Here is a 22,912-nt window from a genome sequence, read left to right on the forward strand (position 1 = left end):
TGAGGTGAAAACATTTCCCTAAATTGGAAAAAAAAAAAAAAAGCGCATTCTTGACTTTACACTCAGCTCATCTTCCCTTCTAGCTCTTTACTTATTCCCATTATCCTTTCTAAGTCACCCCATCCCCCCCCCAAAAAAAGAAAAAATATAACTGGAATTATTTGGTAAATGAAGGAACAGAAAGATGACAACCCTAGCGTGAGGTAGACAAAAACACACAGAGACAGAAAGGTGTGCGTGTGGAGATGCATCAAGAGACAGAGAGACTCACAGAGGTGTACAGAGGCAGAGCCAGACAGAGATCGCCAGGTACAGAACTTGCACGTGCTCTTAAATAGGCCTCATTCTAAATCTATTGCTTTAGGTACTTTGAGGAATATGAGTGTGTGAAGCACATTTAAAGAAAACAAATGAGAAACTGCTTTCCTTTTGACACCTTCTCTTTCAAGAGATAGAAATTGTCCATTTAATATGTTTTTTTCTTTATTATCAGAGAAACAGTTCTTACAGAATCAACAACTACAAAATTCTATATGATACCAGAAGATAATGCTAGGGTAATGATCTAGAAGAATAAATCTGTGCCAGTTACCAATTTATTGCCTCTTAGCTCCACATTCACCCTTCAGTATATGCTCTGTGACAGTGGACAGTCACTTTAATCTCCCTCACAGTGAGCATGACGTTAAGCTTTCTCAGTAGAGGGCGCTGGAGGGCAGGAGGGAAGGAAAGGGCTACCCTACTGTTTGGGCTGCTGCCTGGTGCAGGAGTGGCGTGGTGTGAGGATATCTGATGGAGTTCGGCCCCAGCCATGGGTCACCTCAGTGACCTTGCAGCCTCGGCAGGGATAACCTTCTCCCAGCTCTGTGGACTTGAAACGACACACCTGGAAGGATTCCTGCTTGCATCCGTGCCCCAAAGGCATTCTGCCGATACCCTCTTCCCTCAGGCCCCTAGCAGATAACCTGACTCAGTGGGTTTTCCCTGAGTGGCCAGCCCCTCTGCAGGCCTCCACTACCTGTGCACGTCTATGCTGTGGGTTGCCTCCTGCTTGCCCAGGGACTGCAGACCGGCTTCTGGCCTGGGCAAAGAACAAACTTCTCTGCTGTCAGTGGACTGAGCTCTCCAAGAAGCTCTGAACCCCAGCCTTTGTGAGGGGGGCCCTTTCCAAGTTTATCTTTTCTTGGGTACTCTTCCTTAGCTCAAGGGTATCATACAGAATTTCCTTATATTCTATAGATACTTATCAGAATACAATAATTTCTCATACTAAACTTCCACTGTGTAAAGCAATAGCAATACTGATGTCTTAGCAAGAAACGCAGCTGCTTTTCCACTTACAGAAGATTTGAGGGAATTTATAGAATGAAGCAGGACTAAGGGAACCAGTTTCTCCACAACTTTTTTCCTGCCTAATTTTGATTTTAGGCTTTTAAAATCGGGTGATGGCTCCTTTCACTTCTCAGAGGAAAGGAACACATTTTTGTTTCATGACCTAGACTGTCAGATCCAAGCCAAGAGAAATTCTAACCCATAGGTAGCACGAGACTAGTGATGAAGCCACAGAAATCTGAGTACGGTCTCCACTGAAAAGGTCAGTCGTGATTTCAGGTGAGTACAGGTATCATGGCAGCACTTCAGATTACTGACATTGTTTGATAAGCTGATTCCTTTGGGGGAGAAATAATTAGTGCACTTAGCCTGAATAAGTACTTAGTTTGTTTAAATTTAAAACAGATCTAGGAGGGAGTGAGTGGGGGTGGGGGAGCGGAACCCATATCACAACCTTGGGGATGATTTAATCGTGGGGACAGTATTAACTCATAATAATGTAGTTAATGAGAGTAAATGTGACAGGGCTTTGCATTTCTGGGATTATTATGATATACATTCATGCCAGTCTAACTGTGATCCTAACAATAAAAACTGTACAAACGACAGGGGGTAAGAGGCTCTTGGATGTTAGAGTACATCAGAAGAAACTGGGGAACTTGTTAAGATGCAGATTCCCAGCCTACTTGTTTGTGTCCCAGCAACTGGCCTTTTTATAACAAGCACCCGTTACTCTGATGCAGATGCTACCTTGACTGTACTTTGAGAAACCACGATTGAGTTAGTGTCTGAATGAGCTCCCTTAAGAAAAGTAAGATTTCATTTAGAAATAAGAATAAACTAGAACACTGTTCATGTGTCCCTGATACCAAAATGGCCTTTATCATTTTATTCCATGCTTCGTCCCAGAGAGTTCAGGCAGCAATGAATACCTTGTCCCCAATAATCTATTTCTGTGTAGAAAGGCCCCTTCACATTCACCTGGCCACGTCGTGCTGGAGATGGAGAAGTTATTTCTCGCTGAAGTTCTTCCTTTTCCTCCCAGCAGTAAGGTGAATAAAACTCATTTTGTTCTAAGAAAGGAAAAATAATTCCAACATAACAGAATAAAGCCAATAATATCATAGAAAATTACTAAAGAGAAAAATTTGGAATCATATAAGAATAAAAAGCCAACATTTTTCAAGTTATCCAGAAAAAAAGCCCAATATCTTAATAAAAGATGCTTGAATAAAATACAAACTTCACGGTAGAACTCATGTTAGGAATGACTGTGATCTATCAAACTCAGAAGTGACTTTGGATCAGATATTAACAATGGAGTAATAGGAAAACTGGGATTTCCCAGGCTGGTTTCTGCTTTAGTATCTTTTTTTTTTTTTTTTTTTTGCCATGTCCTGCAGCATGTGGATCTTAGTTCCCAGACCAGGGATCGAACCAGCGGAAGCACAGAGTCTTAACCACTGGACCTCCAGGGAAGTTCCTGGTTTCTGCTTTATATGCCCCAAAGAACCTCAGTTAAGCCCTCACTCCTCATTTCAACAGACTCTGGGGAGCTGACCCAAACTTGCTAATCTTCAAGTCTGAAAACCAGTTGATGGTTTTCATCATCATAAAATGATCCCCTGGAGCAAAGGAAAAAAACGTTTGGTTTTGACAGTGCCTCTGGGAGAAACTCAAGACACTTTGACTCTGGACCCTCCCTGCATTCTTTGGGGTTAAGCAGCCACAAGAAGCAAAACAGCACGAGAAAAGGCTGAGTCAGACAACATGTAGCAACAAGCCCAGGAACTTCTCCAGGGGCCCAGGAAGTTGGAAGCCTCCCAGGTATGTCATAGGACATTGTCCTTTCTTGGAACTTTGCAGGTTTCTTGAGTATCAGCAGCAAGGCCATCCCACCTCCACCAGACTTCTCACAGGACACGGTATCTCTGAAAGGATCCTATCCACGGGGACAATTATCGACTGAACAGACATTCCTGGTGATGTAATGTGTGTGTCCTGAAATCCTGACCAACAACTTGCTCATGGCTGCTGTGCCCATGATTTTGGCCGAGGATGCTATTCGGAGGGAAAAGGTGGCTTCCGCTGCGGATGATTTTTTTTTAAATAATTTTTTTTAATAGTAGGGAAAGAATGCAAAATAGGAAAGGGGTAAAGAATAGGCTTATTATCTAGTTAAAGTGAACAATGAAAATTAGGTTAGTGATTTCTTCTCATCAGAGCACAGAGGTCAAGTCCTGCTGTAAATATCACATCCGCCTGAGAATTAGATTTCACAGTCATGCTCGGTACCTCACTCATCTCACATAACAGAACAACATTTCAATGGAGCAAAAGAAGGGATAACTATCCTCAGAGCATCACAGCTTTCAGGTGCTTGTGGTGCCTCGCAGTATCACCTGCTCTTCTCTGGGGTGGTCACTTACTTTGACATGTATAAATTAGAAAAGTGATGAAAAAGACTGAATGTGTAAAACGTTCCCAGTCAAATCCTTAAGGATAATTTAGAAGAGTGTTGGGAACTGGGAGCCCCAGAATCCCCTGAGGAACTTCACTAAGAACTGCTGCAGACATTTGCTGGCTAGCTTCAACCTGCTCTGACCTCAGGGAACCACTCAGTATCAGCAAGACACACCGATTGGAGTTGATCTCAGGCTCCTGCGTTGGCCTGAGTCTGATGAAAAGTCAGTCGGAGGTACTGTTTTTCTTTACTTCAAAATGACCATGCAGTGTGGCTATTGAATGCTGTCCCTGGTTCTACTGATTCCCTGGGAGATGGAACCTCTAGATGTAAGAGGTAAGCTTTTGAAAACATTCCTGGGAAACCAAGGTGCAGTCTTATAATGCAGTCTGACAGTGTAAAACCTCCAAAGAATGAAGCAATGGCTTTTGTTGATGGCTCACGACAAATCTGTGGGTGGCCTATTGATTCTAAGTTCATCAAAATACATCTGTATTGGGGATCAAAACTACATTTTTGAAGTTCTTAACCAGAAAATTTTCATTAATTAAAATGTACTAAGAAAAACGAGCATTTGATACCCTCCTAAGAATTTTACTCTCCCAGTTCTCTAGGACTGGCTGCTATAGTACTTGTAGCCCAAATCAGCACAGGTGGCCACCCCCGCCACCCCCCGCCGAGGATTCAACACATGTAAAAACAACAGCAGAACTAAAGCACAGCCTGGGATGCACCAGCTGCTTAAAGTATTGGGTTGTTGCCATCTCCAGCAGCTGACAACATAGCCTGGCCGCTGGCCCATCACCTCCTTCCATCTTCCCGTCTATATATTTTAATAAATTTACAGCTTGGGCTCTCGAGTACCCTCTCAGATGGTTGTTATTATTGAAGCAGAATAGTGCAAAATCAGTCTTCAGAGGTTAAGGAGGGAGTTTTCAGTGAACATGTAGTTGGTAAGTTTGACATTTTAGGAAAAGAAACTTTTTTGAAAAGCATCATTAAAACAGCCTGCTAATATATCTCACCAAATAAGTTGTATTTAGCTCAAATTTCACGTAGGAGGACAGCATGAATTCAGTTTTGAATTGACTTGGGTTCCGGCCTCCTTGTCAACAGGTTGGAGAGTTGTCCTTGTTAGTAAAATTTAGCTTTCTCTCCGCCCCAGTGATAATGGTAGGAAGCACTGCGGAAGGACATGACCGCCATGCTGCATAAAGCCTTCTTCCTGGGAAGGTGTGTGCGCTCCTGAGTGTTGCAGGAGTACAGTGATGAAGACCGGCAGCCGGGGCTCCCCAATACTCAGTTTAAAACAAGCATTGAAGGTCTACTCACTGTTGAGAGTTTAAGAAAAAAGTCTCCACACTCAATGTGACTGTCTTTGGAATTCTTCGTTTCATTAAGGTTCTCACAAAATACAAAGCTCAAATGTAACCGTCTACGTCCACCACAAAACAGAATCAAGTAAGTGGTTAGCACACAAACAATGATCTTTTTCATTTTTAAAAATATAAATAACAACGTTCAAGGTTTGACAGTTTTCTCCTGTGTGTGTGTGTGTTTCTCTTTAAGGCTTTATGTTGCAGACCCTTAAGTACGCGTACCTGTCGTCAGGATGCACCGCCCACAAGCAGGGAAGGCCACCGTGGGTACATTCCTGAGGGTGACACGCACTTATCCATGCTGCCTCAGCCTGTGGAAAACTAAACGATCAGACACCCTCCGATCAGTTCGCACAGTTTCATTAATTTTCTTTCTACTACGAAGTAACAACAGAAAGGGGTAAGTAAGTTCCCAGCAGCATTCAAGCTCTCAGAAGATCAATCATGAAGGGTGAGAAGGAAAAGACAGGCTTTTTCCTGGATGGAATTTTTTTCCTTTTATCCAGAAAAACCCCCCATAACCCATAGAGTTTAAAGGCTGGCTTGTACTGAAACATTTTTCAGATTACATAGTGTTGAGAGAAGGGGTGGTCTTTTCGTTGGGTCCTGAAGAAGAGGTTAAAGTGGAAAGGTTACTGTCGGAAAAATACCACTGACGGTCCACCCTCCCACAGCAGTCAGGTCGCCGGCGAGGCCTGGGGGCAGAGCCAGGGCCCCTGCCTTGGGCACGAAGTCCGAGGGAAGGCTCTCCAGCAGACACTTGACCTGCTCCTGGCCCAGCTTGATCTTGTCGTCCAGCTCCCGCTGTTCGATGAGGAGTGTCGACTTCATTTTCACAAAATGCTGGTAATCCTGCAGTTGCTCCTTGGAAAGGTAGTGGGCCAGGATGTCCAGCACCACGCGCTGCCTCCGGTCCACGTTCTCCTTGAGCTCCCGGGCGTCCTCGTGCTGCGCGGCCAGGACCTTCCTCTTCTCGTTGAGAGAGCTCTGCCAGGGCGAAACAAGCAGATCAGCAAAGGGCCAGCGGAACGGGGAAGAGAACCGACCTGCCCACAGAGAGACCTTTTTCAGGACGGTGCGGTGTCTAAGTTTCTATTCTGATTGTCGCTCTAAAGTAAGGAGACTCAGTTGTTTGAAAGTCAGTTTATTACCCTTATGTTGCAGATATACGGTTCTCTAACTTATAGAGTCATGTGGCAGCTTTAATTTGAGAGATTATGTTAAAATTGGCTGGGGTAATGGCTTTACTTTAAGGCTTCGAGACTTAAAAGAACAATCAGGATTCCACTTATATGATGTCCTTAGAAGTCTACAGTCATAGAGACACGAAGTAGAATGGTGGTTGCTAGGCCCTGGGGGAGGGGAGAGAGGAGGGGGAGTTGTTTCAGTGGGTATAGAGCTTCAGTTTCGCAAGATGAGAAAGTTCTGGAGATCTGTTGCACAACAATGTTAATATAGTTAATACTACTGAACTGTACAGCTAAAAATGGTTACAATGGCAAATTTTATATGTAGTTTACCACAGTCAAAAAATTGAAGGGGAAGAAAGCCAGTCATCAAGGTACCCTGAGTGTTTACAAGTGTTTCCATTTTATAGTGGTTCTCAAAGTGGGCACCAGCAGCATCTCCCGGGAATTTGTTAGAAATGAAAAATTTCAGGCCCCCTTCCACCTACTGAGTCAAAAGCTCTGGAGGCGTGGGGCTCAGAGGTCTGTGGTTGAAGGAGCCTTTCGGGCGATTCTTTGCAGTTAAAGTTTGAGAACCTCTGCTCCAATCCACAATCAACAATGGGAGCATTATATTTACCATCACTGAAAAAATCAGTTTCCATTTTTCAGGCCTCTGAATCTAACATGAGAGAAATTCTATTTGACAATGATGGCGATTTCATATTCTGAGAGTTTCTTATACAGACCCAACGGTAAGACAGCATATTATCTTTAGACTTTATAAAAGTCTTTAATGTGGCCTTTTACTCAACATGCTGACATATAATGTCATTAAAATTTTTTAAAAATTGTATATTTAACCAGACTCTTCAGGCTAAAGTGACTGAGAAAGTTTAAAGTGGAAATTAATCAAGAAATAAGAATATTTAAATATATATCTCAACACAGATTAGCTTACATAGGGTTATGAAAGGCTCATGGGTCTCTGCCCTAAACTCCCCTTGAACCGGCCTGTCAGATCTTACCTAATAACGCCTAGAGGAAAAGTGCAAAGTTAATAGGTTACTCTTACAAATATCTCCGTTTTCATAGGCTTCCTTCCCCTAATCAGAAAAACACACCTAAAAAAGAAACCCATAGGGACTGAAGTTGCAATGAAGACATGTTTCAAAATACTGGGAAATAAGTTAAAAAGTGAGAACCTCTTCTTCACCTTTAAAAACTTATGAAATATTTTAAACATCAGTATTGTATAGAGAATGGTATAATATCTGTGTACCCATCATTAACAGTACCAAATCTTAGCTTGAACATTTTTCATATTTGCTTCAGTTTAAAAACAAAATATTCAGTTGAAGCGTTATATATAGTTCTCCCGATCCCCATCTTCCCCCTCCTCCCCTCACTGGTAACTACAATCCTGAATCTGGCATTTATTGAACCATTTATTCTTCCTTTCCTTATTCCTATTTACACTTTTATTTAACAAATACTAATAATTATAAAAACTAATACAGATGTATCTTGCAGGTGAGCAAGCACTTATCTGTACTTGAGAGTGTGTACGTGCATTTAAGTGTTGAGTTGTTCCAGAATTGAATTCAACTTCTCTTCCGGTAAGAATTGCTGCAGTATTGCTTATCTCAGATACCTGTGGCATCCACCCAAGCAACCGAACAGGAAACTTGGAATTACCTTCTGTTCTATCCTTCCCCTCATCTAACACGCCCTGCTAATTCAAACTCATTCTCTAAGTCACTCCCTATTCTCTATCTCCATGACAATGGCCCAAATTAACAGCCTAAACCCATCTTGCTAGACCATTACAATAAACCTCCCAACTGTAACATCATTCTCACCCCTCCCCAGGCTGATTATGTCATGAAATTAGTTCATGGCTCTCCAGGCCTACAGGCTAAAGTCTAAAGTACAACCCGTAGGTCTTTGTGATTATTTTCTGCACCGGATACTCTTTACCCCTTCAGATCCACTCTCCTCTGCCCTGCTCTATGTCCAGGGAAGCTGCACCCTGCTGGCTGCTGGTTTTGGCCAGTGGCAGTCACGGGCAGGAGATTGGAAGCCGGGAGGGAGAAGAAATTGAGGCCTTTATCCCTGGCTCCCTCCTTGCCAGGGGGTGGTGTCTACCACCTGTCACCCAGGCCTCAGTGCTGCAGGTCAGCTACAGCTAGAGTTCCGATAAGGGTCCCTTCCTCCTGCTGCTCCAGGTCCAGAGGCAGTGATGGCTTCCCCACTGACGCTAGCCCTGCGGGGACAGTGGCTTCATTATCCCTTGTTGGTCTCCCTTAAAAACAAGTGAATCAAGGAAGCACTCTGCTCTAGACATACCAACCACATGTAAATCAATTCTTAAACACGCCATGGTCTGTCTGGACTTTGTCCATGACATTCCTTCTAAATGGTAAAGCCCTTTCCCTCTTAGTCCACCTGGAATTAAGAAAGTCCCCTAGACTCCATTCAAGCAGCACTTGTGTGAAGTCCTCCCTGACCACACACACCACACCACACCACACCACACACCACACCACACCACACCGCATGGGAGGTGCTCTCACGGCTCTGAGTTTATCGCCGTGCTGCAGCATACTAAATACAATCGCCGCTTCTACGCTGTTTACACTGGTTTTCCTCACTAACTGCTGAGTTCCTTGAAGGCGGGCCTGTTTTGAGGCAGTGTTCAGCCCTAGCACGCAGGGCACCTGGCATTTGACAGGTTCTTGTTAGCTGCTTGCTGGATGAAAGGAAGGTGGAAAGGACAACACTTTTGAGGCAAACGCAGTCAGACGGTTTCTAGGTGAGGAAGTGAAGGCCCAGAACATTTCCACGAGGAGGGCACTCGCCGGGAGAGGGGCTGCAGAAAGTTCCTGCATGCTGAGTCACATCCCTAAATGCTTACCGCCTAGACTTCTTTCAATCCTTTAAAAATCTATTTGACAAGAGACATCTTTCCTTTTAATGCAGTGCACTCAGAGAAATAATTGGGAAATCCCTGACAGCACTGGAAGAGAGAGCTGTAGATAGAAGGAGCCAGAAAGCAAAGGAACCCCTGGATGGCTGGAGCACTCATCACCTCGGCATATATATGAAAAATAGCTGCGTTTATCACCTGACCTCCCTTGGTAAGTTTGTTCCATGAGGGTGGGGATCTGACTGCTTTGTTCACAGAGTATCCTAAGTGCCTAGATCAGAAAGTGGCAGGTAGGTACCGGATACTCAGTAAATATTTGCTATACAGATGAGCAGATGAAGAATGCTCTGTAGCTGGAGTTAAGTTCAGGGAGGTGAATAACACTTGGGGGCTGCAGCAGGGCTCCTCCCGTCCTGGCTCTGTTGCCTACTGGCCTGTTGTGAGGATTCTGTGAGACTGCACCTACAGTGTGTCAGCCCACAGCGCCTGACCCGGAGGGAGGACTTAGAGTCTATCTGGTATCGCCACCGCTGTCACTACCAGTTATTCCAGTAAGGGGTGCCATGGACACAGCGGTTGCGTCCTCACCAAGTGCCCGTGGCCCCTCGCCTGCAGATTCCCGGGAGCCCAAGCTCACGTTCCTGTGCCCTCTCCTCATCCCCAACAGTTTGGTCGTCCCTCTCCCTTTTTTTTAATGTCCATCCCATCATGCTTTTACCTTTCCTTTTTCTGGGATAAAAAGGAAGGAAAGAAACTCTGGCACCCACATTTTTAACTTTCCTAAGTATCCCTGAGGCTGAGGGGTCAGCATGACATCTTGGCGTGGAAGATCCTTCTCCTCTCTCCCTGCCCTGGAGAGATGGTGATCGTCTCTAGAAAGGCTCCTGTCTAATCATACTTCTCTGGGTACATGGGCTGAGGCAGGAAAATTGTTGAGCGGAATTGCTAGGCGGCCTACCCTTTCCTCGTTACTGGCGTCTTCACCAAGGCCGCTGAGGACGTTCTCCACGCGGGCCAGGCGTCCCGAGAGGGACAGCAGCAGGTTCACCACCTTGTCCAAGTCCCCGATGAACATCTTGTACTTGTCGATCTCATTGGGCTTGCAGAGCTCACTGATCCAGGCCTCTACCTCTTCCCCCAGGGCGTTATTGAGCTTGATGTCCATCAGCAGGCTCCCCTTGGCTTCCTGGAGGGTCTCAAGCTTGTGGGTGAGGCTTCCAATCAACTCCGCCTGGAACGAGAGAGGAGACGCACAGCAAAACTTAGCCAGCTGAGTGGTCAGTGGGGGCAGGATCCACTTCTCCCAGCTGCATCCTTTCTGTCTTGTCTTCGAGGCTCAGCTGGAGGCCCCCCTCCACTCTGCACGGACTGCCCCCAACGTAAGGCCACAATTTTCCTTCCTTTCCCTGAATGTCTACAACTGCCTTCTCTGAATCTGTTCAGTGCTCACAGGCCAATGCGTGATTACACATTGCCTCGGAATGTTTTCCAGTTGTGTCGTGCTGTGTACAGCGCTCTCTTCCCAACTGGTTTGTTAACTACTCACTTTTAAAAGTCTTTTCAATATGTGTTCTCATTTGATCCTCACAACAATACCGTAGGCAGGCAGGGTAAATATTCTTGTTTAACAAGTGGAGCAGCCGAGGGTCAAAGGAATTAGGGAATTGCCTAAGATCACAGAGCTGAGTTGAGTATTAATCACAGATACCATTCGTGGAGGAATTACCATGAGCCAAACACTGCGATAAAGTCCATGGATTATCTCACCTGGTCTTCCCAACTGTCTTGTAGTAGATACTACTTTAGCTGCATAGTGCGCTAGCTGAGAGAACTTCGACTTAGGGAGGTGAAGCGAGGCTAAGACACCTACACTGGCGGGTGGGGCTGCCGTGAACTCAAGGCAGCCTGACTTTGGGGCTACCCTTGTACAACCATTGTAAATATTCATGAGACCTTTATTCAGAATTCAGTCCCTTGTTCTGTCCTGCACCCACTGTCTCCAGTGAGCAGGGCTATGTAATCTGCCACCTTACTTACCAATTTCCATACTATGAAACAGGATTACACAAATACCCAGTATGCTTAACTGAAGGAATGAAGTAAAGGTCTTAATGGTTTCAACTTTGACTTCATTTATATGAAGTGTCTACTCTTACTTTGTTGTGAGAGAAATTAGACTCCATGGCTCTTTAGTCATTTTTTCTTCGCCTGAGGTAGCCATATGGAAAAAGAACATCTTCTTTTTCTGGTTAAAACCTACTTCTTTACCACTAACAAGGTTCCAGCTCAAAATTTACATGTATGTATATATGTGTGTGTGTGTGTGTGTGTGTGTGTGTGTGTGTGTGTGTATGTATGTATACATAAACCCAAGCTGTGTGAATTCAGTTGGAAGAAAACAAAGGATCACAATTTCTACGTTAGAGTAAATCTTCATTTTAAAGGAAGAAAAAAAGGGAAAAAAATATTTTTGAATAACCAAATTGAAGGGTACTGACAACTTTGTGTACTGTTTCTTCAACATGAGCACCAGAGAATACAATAATCACAATGATAAGGAAAATATTTATTTCTCCACCATCTGCCCATCTTGGAGCTGGACTACCAGAGGTACTTCAACTAAGTAAGGTTCACAATGTCCTTGAAATGTTCAAGTTACTGTCTTCTCAACTCGCCTAATCCCAGAGACTGAAGGGGGCTTAAAACTTTCCCATCTGCTGCACCGACTCATTATGGGTTATAATCTTTGGCTTTCTACAAGCAGTTAAGACAAAGTGGACACAAAAGACAATTTTAGTAGTGGAAAAAAAACCAATGTACAGTATATATTATTCCTTAACTGAAGAGTCTGAGCTCAGAAGAATGCAGGTGGGAGAGAATATTGTTTAATTTTCCTTATACTCCCCTGGAAAACTCACCATTTTCTAAAAAACAATTCTGGCTGGCAGCTATGGTATTTGCCTGCAAGATAACCTGCTAGATACCTCCAGGAAAACGCCCAGCGGGGGTGACGATCTTGCACTGTGCTCTCTGTTCCTATGAGGAGAATGGCAGGGATACTGGAATGGAGAGAAGGAGGGAAAATAAAAACTACCTGCTGTTACATCTCCCAGTATCCCTGCTGGACAGGGTTCCACAAGTCAAATGTCACCATTCCTGTCTTTCAGATAGACAATGAGAGAGACTGACATCTACATGAAGTCAGCCCAGGAGTTTTTAAGCCTCGTAGCTTGCATTTCCTAGGCTTGCCACTCTGAATGTTACCGGAGGGTACTTTCTTATAGAAAACCAGGTTATGCCAAATCCAAGAGCTAGTTGACTAAGCAACAACATTCTTATCACTTCAACCTCAGGAAAAGGCCTTCTGCTTATTCCAACGTTTTGGGATCCATTTCAACCTCACATCTAGAGAAGTATACTTTCTACAAAAGGCTTTTAAAAAAACCAAGGAGTAGAAAGAAAAGAAGGGAACAGCTTCATGTTTTCCATTATTCCTATAAATATGACTTCTTTCGAAACTAATATTGTGTCATTTCCGGAAGGAACTCCATTCTAAAAATCCTCATTATGGCTCTCAGTAGCTGGCATTTTAAGGAATAGATGTGATGATTTTTAATTTGCAAATGAGTGTAAACCAGTGAGGATAAGTCTGTCCTCACATGGGGTGAGTGGTGAAGAGAGGGGAGAGCTCTTCCTCTGAGTTTCCACTGAACTCGGTGCACTAATTTTCTCAGGCTCCTTCAATCTAAGTAGGGTTCATAATGTCCTTGACGTGTCCAAGTCCTGGCTTTAATTAAAGGTTACGGGTCAGCAGTGCTGGAAAGGCAGCCACCAAGCGAGCAGGGTTTGATGGGTAAGGACGGGTCAAAGAATTTGACACAGCTGAACAGCCATCAGGTTCAGAGTCTAGCCCATTCAGTCCTTCCTCGGCAGACCCTGTTTTTGGTTTTTTTTTATTTTTTCATTTTAATTTTATTGGAGTATAGTGGATTTACAGTGGTGTGTTAGTTTCAGGTATACAGCAAAGTATTTCAGTTATACATATATTCATTCTTTTTTAGATTTTCTCATATAGTTTATCACAGAATATTGAGTAGATTTCCCTGTGCTATACCAGTAGGTCCTTGTTGCTTATCTATTCTATATATAGTACTGTGTATATGTTAATCCCAAGTTCCTGATTTATCCCTTCCTCCCCCCCACCCCCGCTCCTTTTCCCCTTTGGTCACCATAAGTTTGTTTTCAATATCTGTCAGTCTGTTTCTGTTCTGTAAATAAGTTCATTTGTCTCATTTTTTAAAAATTAGATTTCACATATAAGTGATATCATATGATATTTGTCTTTCTCTATCTGACTTACTTCACTTAGTATGATAATCTCTAGGTCCATCCATGTTGCTGCAAATGGCATTATTTCGTTCCAGTCTGTCTTTTGGAGCATCTAATCCATTTACATTTAAGGTAATTATCAACATGTATGTTCTTATTGCCATTTTGTTAATTGTTTTGGATTTGTTTTTGAAGATCTTTTTTCTTTCCTTCCTCTTTTGTTCTCTCTTGTGATTTGATATCTATCTTTAGTGTTGTGTTTGGATTGCTTTTCTTTTCTGTGTGTGTATCTACTGTAGATTTTTGGTTTGTGGTTCCCATGAGGTTTTGATATAGCAGTCTATATATGTGCAAGATTGTTTTAAGTTGCTGGTCTTTTAATTTGAAATGCATTTCCGATATCCTGCATTTGTACTCTCCTTACGACTGCTGGTTTTTTGTTTTTTGTTTTTTTTCGACTGCTGGTTTTGATATCATATTTGTGTGTGGATGATTTCCTACCTTTATGTTTGCCTTTACATACAGTGAGCTTTCCCATTCATAATTTTCTTGTTTCTAGTTGTGGCCTTTTCTTTACTGCCTAGAGAAGTTCCTTTAGGATTTGTTGTAAAGCTGGTTTGGTGGTACTGAATTCTCTTAGCTTTTGCTTGTCTGTAAAGCTTTTGATTTCTCCATCAAATCTGAATGAGAGCCTTGCTGGGTAGAGTATTTTTGGTTGTCGGTTATTCCCTTTCATCACTTTAAATATATCATGCCACTCCCTTCTGGCCTGCAGTTTCTGCTGAAAAATCAGCTGATAATGTTATGGGGATTCCCCTGTATGTTATTTGTTGCTTTTAATATTTTTTCCTTTGTCTTTAATTTTTGTCAGTTTGATTAATATGTGTCTCAGCATGTTCCTCTTTGCATTTATCTTGTATGGGACTCTCTGCTCTTCCTGGACTTGAGTGTTTCTTTTCTCATGTTAGGGAAGTTTTCAGCTATAATCTCTTCAAATATTTTCTCAGGCCCTTTCTCTCTTCTCCTTCTGGGACCCAAATAATACAAATGTTGGTTTGTTTAATGTTGTCCCAGACGTCTCTGAGGCTGTCCTCATTTCTTTTCATTCTTTTTTCTTTATTCTCTTCAGCTGCAGTGATTTCCACCATTCTGCTTTTCAGCACACTTATTCACTCTTCTGCCTCAATTATTCTATTGATTCCATTTGGTTTATTCTTCATTCCAGTTACTGTATTGTTCATCTCTGTTTCTTTGTTCTTTAAGTCTTCTAGCTCTTTGTTAAACATCTCTTGTATCGTCTTGATCTGTGCCTCCATTCTTTTTCTGAAATCTTGAATCATCTTTGATATCATTACTCTAAATTCTTTTTCAGGTAGGTTGCCTATCACCACTTTATTTAGTTGTTCTTGTAGGTTTTTATCTTGTTCCCTTGTCTGGAACATTTCTCTGCCATCTCATTTTGTCTAATTTTCTGTATTTGTGGTCTCCTTCCTGCTGGCTGCAGGATCATAACTCCTCTTGCTTCTGGTGTCTGCTCTCTAGTGGGTGAGGTTGGTCCTGGGGCTTGTGCAGGCTTCCTGGTGGGAGGGACTGGTGCCTGCCCACTGGTGGGTGGAGCTGGGTCTTGTTCCCCTGGTGGTCAGGGCCATGTCAAGGGGTGTTTAGAGGTGGCTGTGAGCTCAGTACACCTTTAGGCAGCCTGTCTGCTGGTGGATGGGGCTGTGTTCCTATCCTGCTGCTTGTTTGGCCTGAGGCGTTCCAGCACTGGAGGCTGTAGACTGTTGGGTAGCACCAGGTCTTGATGCCAAAATGGCAACCTCCCAGAGAGCTCAGGCTGATCAATGTTCTCTGGGACCTCTGCCACCAGTGTCCTTGCTGCCCCCAGTGAGCCACAGCTGACCCCTGCCACCCAGGAGACCCTCTAAGACTCGTAGGTAGGTCCAGCCCAGGCTCCTATGGAGTTACCGCTTTGTTTTGTGTCCCAGTGTACGTGAAACCTTATGTGCACCCTCCAAGTGTGGAGTCTCTGTTTCCCCCAGTCTTATGGAGCTCCTGCACACGAGCCCTGCTGGCCTTCAAAGCCAAATGCTCTGGGGGTTCCTCCTCCCGAGGCCAGACCCTCAGGCTGGGGAGCCTGACGTGGGGCTCAGGACTCTCACTCTTATGTGAGAACCTCTGCAATATAATTATTTTCCAGTTTGTGGGTCCCCCATCTGGTGGGTATACGATTTGATTATGTCGCGAAAGCGCCCCTCCTACCATCTTGTTGTGGCTTCTTCTTTGTCTTTGAATGTAAAATATCTTTTTTTGTAGGTTCCAGTCTTCTTCGTCGATGGCTGTTCAGCAGTTAGCTGTGATTTTGGTGTTTTCGTGAGAGGAGGTGAGCTCATCCTTCTACTCTGCCATCATTTTAAGAAATGAGGAGTCACTTTTAGTTTGGATGCTTACTGTCTCTTTCCTCAGCATGTGCTAGCCGTTATCCCCTTCATACGAGGTGTGCAGGTGCAGTGGTCCCTGTGCGCTCCCAGGACAGTGGGGTCAGTGCTTGGCGCCTGCTCTGTTTTGGTTTTCAAAGACATTAACAGTGGCAGAAGAACCAGAGCCTGTCTGTACAGGAGCTGATGTGTACTCTGGGCTTCAGGGGACAAGGAAGGACAGAATAAGATGAAAATGTCTAGGGGTGATACAGGGAGGCTTCTGTGGGAAGAACCAATATACATTTTGCGGCATTCTGACTTCCGAAAGCTGTTGGCTGGGCTGTAAATGTCATACATCACAGCTCGGCATATCTGCTTATACCAGTATCACTGAGTGACACCAGTCACTCCTGGCTCAAAGGTTGTACATTTGGATGGTATTTGAATCTTTCAAATTGACCAAGCCCTTAAAATATGGAGATTTGGATTTTAAAATGTAGTTAAGAGGGATTTGAGTAACTGAAGGCAGCAAGGGAAAGTTTGCTATATTAAATAGCCATTTCTATGCCAGGCAGATCTCTTCAAAACAAACACACAAAAAACCCTACCAACTTACACCCATAGAATTCAATGGGGAGAGAGAAGAGGTGTTTGTTTTAATTAAAAAAAATAACTAACTTATTAGTCTCTCAGGAGCTAATTAATTTGCAAAATCATTGACATGTATCCACTTCTCATCTGGCAGAAAGTGTTAACTCACCCTGTGTGAGCTGCTACTTATAAGGGTTCTCTCCGTAAACATGGCTTAACAGATCCTCCCTCGCACCTCACCATCTGCATGCGTAAATCTTGCTGGGTCCTGTCCCACCTCCTCCCTGCTCCAGCACCAGCTCAAACACTGGACCAGGAGTCAGGAGACCCAGCTCTGACAGAAAACTCACAGTCAGGCCAGTCACCTGACCTTTTGCGTCTGTTTTCCCATCCACTGCAAGGGCATCCGAATGCCTGCCTATAACTAATAGTAATGTTTAGTTACAGAGCTCTCTGTCTGTGCCAGGCACTCCTTAGGTGTTTTCCTATTCGGTTACTACTCACAACAACCCGATGAGATGGGTACCGTTATTATCTCCCTTTTACGGATGAGGAAAGGGAAGCGGATAGAGGTTCTGTCACTTGCCCAAGCCCAGACAGCTAGAAAGCGGCAGCACCAGGCTTTAAATCCAGGTCCTCCGGCTGCAGGGTTCAGGCTTCTGATCGCTACATTAAAACAGCTCAGAGGAATGTTGTGAGGCTCAGCTAAGCTAAAGCGTGTGCAAGCACTCTGGAAAATATACAAGTATTATACACATTCCAGTTGTTATTGTGTCGCGCTGTCGTTACGATTAGGCAACACCTGGAAGAACAAACACCAGCCATTTGGGTAGACGCCCCTAGGGGAACATACCCAACTCCCGCCCCCCCACCCCCCACAACACTGCTTTGCGTTCTGCTTGGAGGACTTGTGCCGACAGGGTTGCCAATAACATCCTTACACACACAGCTGGCCTCGACGGATGGCCTGTCTTGATCTAAACAGAGTAATTCAGGACCCTCAGCCGCGTGGCTGGGGTTTGGGGACAGAGAGGAGCTCAGGCTCCAGCTGGTAAAAGCTGGGACTAGATAAAGACATTCAGCGTGAGGAGCCAGGCAGCAGCATGTGACTGTTTTCTTTAGCTGCATTTCACCCCACAGAGAAGTCAGGGGCAGTTTCTGTCCCGAGAAAACCTGCACCCCACGCTGTGTGACCTGATCAAAGCAGAAAGGCTGCGGGGGCCTGACCGCCCCTTCAGATATTCTCTAGCACATTTTCTGTCAGGAGTGGTTCTCGTTTCCTCTCGGGAAGGCTTGTGACCAGAAAGTTGTTCAGCCTCTTGGTTCTGGGTGACAGGAATCTCTGACACACAAGAAACGTTATTATATTTCTTTAAATTCAACAAAGCATCCTCCGCCCTCCCCGGATGACCTCCTTGTTTTTCCTATGTCTGTTACCAGAGTCACCTAGGCCAGGAACTCGGGAGCCCAGCCCTCCTCCTCCCTCTCTTCCATGCTCCGTGTCCAATCTGCTACCGGATTCTGTCCCTTTTGCTTCCTTTTAAAACAAATTAAATCCATGTGTTTCTCACTGCACCTACCGCAACTCCCTTAGGCCCGCCTCGTCACTTCCTGGCCCAGGCGGCTGTAACTCCCTCCCAACTACCCTCTCTTCCTCCCGTCTCGCTGCATGCACAGCTTCCCTAAATGTAAATCCACCGCATCTCCCTCCCCGCTGATAAACCCCAGGAGAGGGACTGACTGACGGTGGCCAGATGGCGGGAGCCCACGCCAGCCTCTCTCCCCTCCTTCCTACAGCTAACACCCCTGGACCCTGAAGAGGGCTCTGCAAGGTTAGCTGCGGCAGTGCGCCGGGGAGGGGAGCTACGCCTGAAGTACGACCCAGAACAGGGGTGAGTTTCCTGCTTCTCCCCCTTTCATGTTCTGGTTCTGCCCTGGAAATAGCCTCAATGCTGAACTGCACAGAGGGTGTGGCAGCAAAAATGCTGCTTTCTGTGACATAAAGCAGGTGGGGGAATCCTGTTTCTTCCTCTTCCTTCTCTCTTTTTTTCCCCCCTCTCCCAGCCCTGCCCCCCGAAGTGACTCTCCTTGCAGAGTGCACGGTGCAGTGGTGGCACAGGCACTTAAAACCCCAAGACAAAACCCTTCTTTCTGTCCAGAGGAACTGGGACAGTGACCCCACGGACCGAAGACTGTGGGGCGAATCCCCACTATTTTTCTCTTCCCGAGGATAGTCCCAGCCATGCAGAATGGCATGTCCGTGCAGGCTGCCGTGACACCGCAAGAACCCGTTGTCCTATTTCTAGCCAGAGGCCCAGGTAAGGGGGCCGCTGGGAGCTGGGGGTGCGGGGCGGGGGGGTCAGGTGGGAATACTGGACAGGAGAGAGCAGGAAAAGGAGACCCCCCCTAATTCGGTGTCTGAACTGCCTTAGGTCCTGGCTCACCCTCAAGCTGCACGTGTGTGGGACAGACCCAAAGCAGCACGGCGAAGGCTTTGAGAACTGAACTGTGACAGAACAACTCACCCAAGTCCCAGGCTCAGCCCTGAAAGGTGCCTGTGTAGGACAGACACATATAAGACAGCAGAGGCTCTGAAGACTGAATTGACACTGGAACCAACAGCCAGAGGTGGGACAGAACTTGTAGCCTGAACCTAACTAGGCTGCCTGCTAAAACAAAATGAAAAAATCAACATTCTTCAGAGGATTTTCAGAGAACCCGGGACTTACACCATAACACTCAAAATGTTCAGGTACAATATTACCCAGCATGAAAAGAACCAGTAAAACGTGAGCAACTCTCAGGGGAAGACAACCAACAGGTGCTAACCCTGAGATAACCCAAACGGGATGATCAAAGCCTTTAAAATAGCTTTTGTAGCTATGCTCCATGGTAGAAGTAAACACTCTTCAAATGAATAGACAGACACTACAAAAAATGAACTGAATGGAAATTTTAGAACTGAAAACTATAATATTTGAAAATTTAAAGAAAAATCACTGGCAGAATAGAGGCAGGAAAGTCAGTGAAACTGAAGATAGATCAATAGAAATTATCCAATCTGAATGAACTGACAGAAAACATTAAAAACATGAACAGGACTTCCCTGGTGGCGCAGTGGTTAAGAATCCACCTGCCAATGCAGGGGACACGGGTTCCATCCCTTGTCCGGAAAGATCCCACATGCCACGGAGCAACTAAGCCTGTGTGCCACAACTACAGAGCCTGAGCTCTAGGGCTTGTGAGCCGCAACTACTGAGCCCGCGCACCCTAGAGCCCACATGCCACAACTACTGAAGACCACACGCTCTAGGGCCTGCGTGCTGCAACTGCTGAAGCCCACGCACCTAGAGGCCGTGCTCCACAACAAGGGGAGCCACCGCAATGAGAAGCCCACGCACTGCAACGAAGAGTAGCCCCCGCTCACCGCAACTAGAGAAAGCCCGTGTGCAACAACAAAGACCCAAAGCAGCCAAAATAAATAAATAAATAATCAAAAATAAAAAAGCCTTAAAAAAAAATGAACAAAGTTTCAGAGATTCGCAGGACAATATCAAAAGGTCTAACATTTATGTCACTGGAGTCCCAAAAGAAGAGAAAGAGATTAGCACGTAAAAAAATATTTGAAGACATACTGGCTAAAAACATCCTGAATTTAGTGAAAGACATAAGTTTACAGAATCAAGAAGCTTAGTAAACCCCAACAGGATAAATCAAAGAAAGTTACGCCCATACATATCATAACCAAACTGCTGAAAATCAAAGATAAAAAATTTGAAAGCAGCCAGAGAAAAGCAACACATTGCATATAGGAGGAACAAGTATTCAACGGCTGTGCGTTTCTCATCAGAAACCATGGAAGCAAGAAGAAATGGGACATTTTTAAAGTGCTAAAAGAAAAAGAATAGTCAACCCCCCAGCATTCCATATCTAGTAAAAATTCTTTAGAAATGACAACAGAATATAGACATTCTTAGATGAAGGAAAACTAAAAGAATTTGTCACCAGCAGACAAATGCTTAAAAAAAGAAATGCTAAAGGAAGTTTTTCAGGCTGAAAAGAAGACAGACCAGAGGAAAACTTGAAACTTTATGAAGCAAGAGCAACAGAAATAGACAGCTGAGAACCATCTGGGTCACTAATGATCTCTTGGGGAAAGCCAGTTCTCAGGAATAACAGATTTTTTTTGCCTTTTGAAATATTCCACTAAGTCTCTAAGCCAAAGCCTTTTGGCGTCCAGAATAGAGAATCATGAGATCTGGTTAAGCAGATTTTTGCCTAATAGATATGGCAGGGTTTAGCCAAAGAATTGAAAGCCCTAAGTATTAAACTGTCTTTAGATTTTATGTATGTCAGAAGTTCAGACAGTGACTGATTGTTTTATATTTTAAGTAATACTTACGTTTACTTGGAATATTACAATTCATCATCTAGGATATATAAATAAAAAGTATATTAAAGTAGAACTGATTGGAAATGCTAGTTTCAAAATATTAATAAATCAGGATTCTAGTTTCCATTGACTCTTAGTGAGTTTCACGCGTAGAAATACATCTTAGGTTTACTAACTTTAAACATTAGGCAACAAATTATTACTTTGCAGAAGTTGGTGGAAGGCTACACTCTGCCTTAGAACCATCTTGACCAAGCATCATGTTTTAAAACCATCCTTAGGGGAAAAAAAAGCTTGTTATATATTGGGAAGAGAACTGCATTTTCAACTTCACGCTGAATATATTAATAGATACCTTCAACAACATCAATTAAAGCCTGCCTATTTTCTCTGTTTCCAGATCAGATATGTAAATGCAAGTGACACACAAATTCTATTACACGTTCATAAACCTGTAGTTCATTGAAACAAAAAAATCTCATAGGGTTCTCCACTGCCACACGGTAAAATCCAAACTCTTTGGCATTTCAGACAAAGCCCCATGTGACCTCCATGACCTGCCCCCGTGGGTCCTCCCAGCCTTGTCTCCTGCCATTCATGGCCTTTCTTTGTTATTCTCTAAATTTGGTAATTTCTAATTTAATCATGAGACTTTATTTTATAATACATTCCCAAATGTATCAGACCTCCTGGAAGTATCTTCAATACATACGCGCTCCCCCTGTTTTTTCACACAACTACCTCTTCTCCCACGCTGTTCTCTTTGTCTTGAACGCCCCCTCCTTCTCTTCTTGTCCTGGCTCACTCTGATTACTTCAGTGTAAAATGTGACAATATTGGCGTCAGAGCAGTTTTGTGTAAAGAAGGTAATAAGGCACTAAGTAAAAAAAACCATAGCCCACATCCGGGATTAAGAAATGCTTGACAAATGGTACCTACTGTCATTTCCCGTGAGGACTAATCCTCTTATTCCTTCGTGTTCTCAGGCTAAAAATACTTCTTGCCACATAATCCTCAGAGTGAGAAGGTGATAATAAAATGATGAACAAGCAGTTAAAAAGTAAAATTAAGATGGGGAGGAAAAAGCAACAAGTAGTTTGTCACACTGCTACTGTAGAGCAGGGTATGTCTACGTGCAAAAAACAAAACAACAAAAAACTGTAAAATGTTCAGTTACAGATGTCCTGGCAACTTGGTACTTACAATGGTGTTTATATAGCTCCCTCTTTGGGATAAATATAGACAGACTATAGCAATGTGGTTTTTTTCCCCCCAATCCCATTAAATGGGAGCCAGGAGGCGTGCTATGAAGCAGGCGTGTACATGGGGAAACTGGGCTGGGAGAGCATGCGTTACTAACAGCAGCTGCGTCGTATCAGCAGGTCAGCCGTGCACTGTGAGCCCAGCGAGGCTGGGACTGTAGACGGGAGAAGAACACCACTGACGGAGGTGCTTCTAAAATCCTTCAATCCTCCCGTCCCATTGCTCCCTGCTCCCACAGTCTCTATCCTGTGGTCTCATTCCAACACATAAACAAGAGAGCTTAGGACACATATTATAGAATAAACGAAACAGAATCACAGAAGAAAGTTTCTCCTGGAATTGGCACCCCTGAGAAGCCCTTACGTTCCCGGCTCAGCATCAGGCAAGCTTTAACAGAGTCCTTTCCTTTTCAGCATGCAGGCCTGAGTTGTATGAAGAGCTGTGAGCACAGTGGCAGGCAGCCCATCTGGGGCTGCAGGGAAAGCAGCCGGGCAAGAACTTTCTCCCCTGTGGGCACAGCCGGGCTTAGCTCGCCGTGGCGTATGGGAAGACAGCAGCATCATGGTCATTCTTAAAATGCTTTACATTTAAAATTTCTAGGGCTTCCCTGGTGGCGCAGTGGTTGAGAATCTGCCTGCCAATGCAGGGG

The 22,912-nt window shown here is 44.3% G+C and overlaps 1 protein-coding gene and 1 long non-coding RNA gene across 5 annotated transcripts in view; one reads left to right on the top strand and one right to left on the bottom strand.

Moving 5' to 3' along the window:
* Positions 1 to 2,854: 2,854 nt before the first annotated feature.
* LOC103003510 (uncharacterized) lies at positions 2,855 to 22,353 on the top strand. 4 transcript variants are annotated; one of them, XR_009008345.1, is made up of 11 exons: positions 2,855 to 4,132; positions 4,962 to 5,257; positions 5,366 to 6,250; positions 7,875 to 7,960; positions 9,324 to 9,481; positions 10,412 to 10,649; positions 13,655 to 13,731; positions 15,913 to 15,979; positions 18,405 to 18,499; positions 18,767 to 18,925; positions 19,040 to 22,353. It is a non-coding gene; the product is annotated as an uncharacterized LOC103003510 (long non-coding RNA). The 4 variants fall into 4 exon arrangements; XR_009008344.1 differs by having other exon boundaries at positions 5,198 to 5,257; XR_449605.3 differs by lacking the exon at positions 2,855 to 4,132 and having other exon boundaries at positions 5,144 to 5,257; positions 5,366 to 6,289.
* The window catches only part of SHROOM3 (shroom family member 3), a 312,102-nt gene continuing 294,359 nt past the window's right edge, over positions 5,170 to 22,912 (bottom strand). The window contains 2 exon segments of the mRNA XM_057546670.1: positions 5,170 to 6,162; positions 10,229 to 10,501. Of these exon segments, the coding sequence (XP_057402653.1) occupies positions 5,794 to 6,162; positions 10,229 to 10,501 (642 nt within the window). The 3' untranslated portion in view covers positions 5,170 to 5,793.

This window comes from Balaenoptera acutorostrata, chromosome 5 (genome assembly GCF_949987535.1).
Source record: "Balaenoptera acutorostrata chromosome 5, mBalAcu1.1, whole genome shotgun sequence".
Lineage (NCBI taxonomy): Eukaryota > Metazoa > Chordata > Mammalia > Artiodactyla > Balaenopteridae > Balaenoptera > Balaenoptera acutorostrata.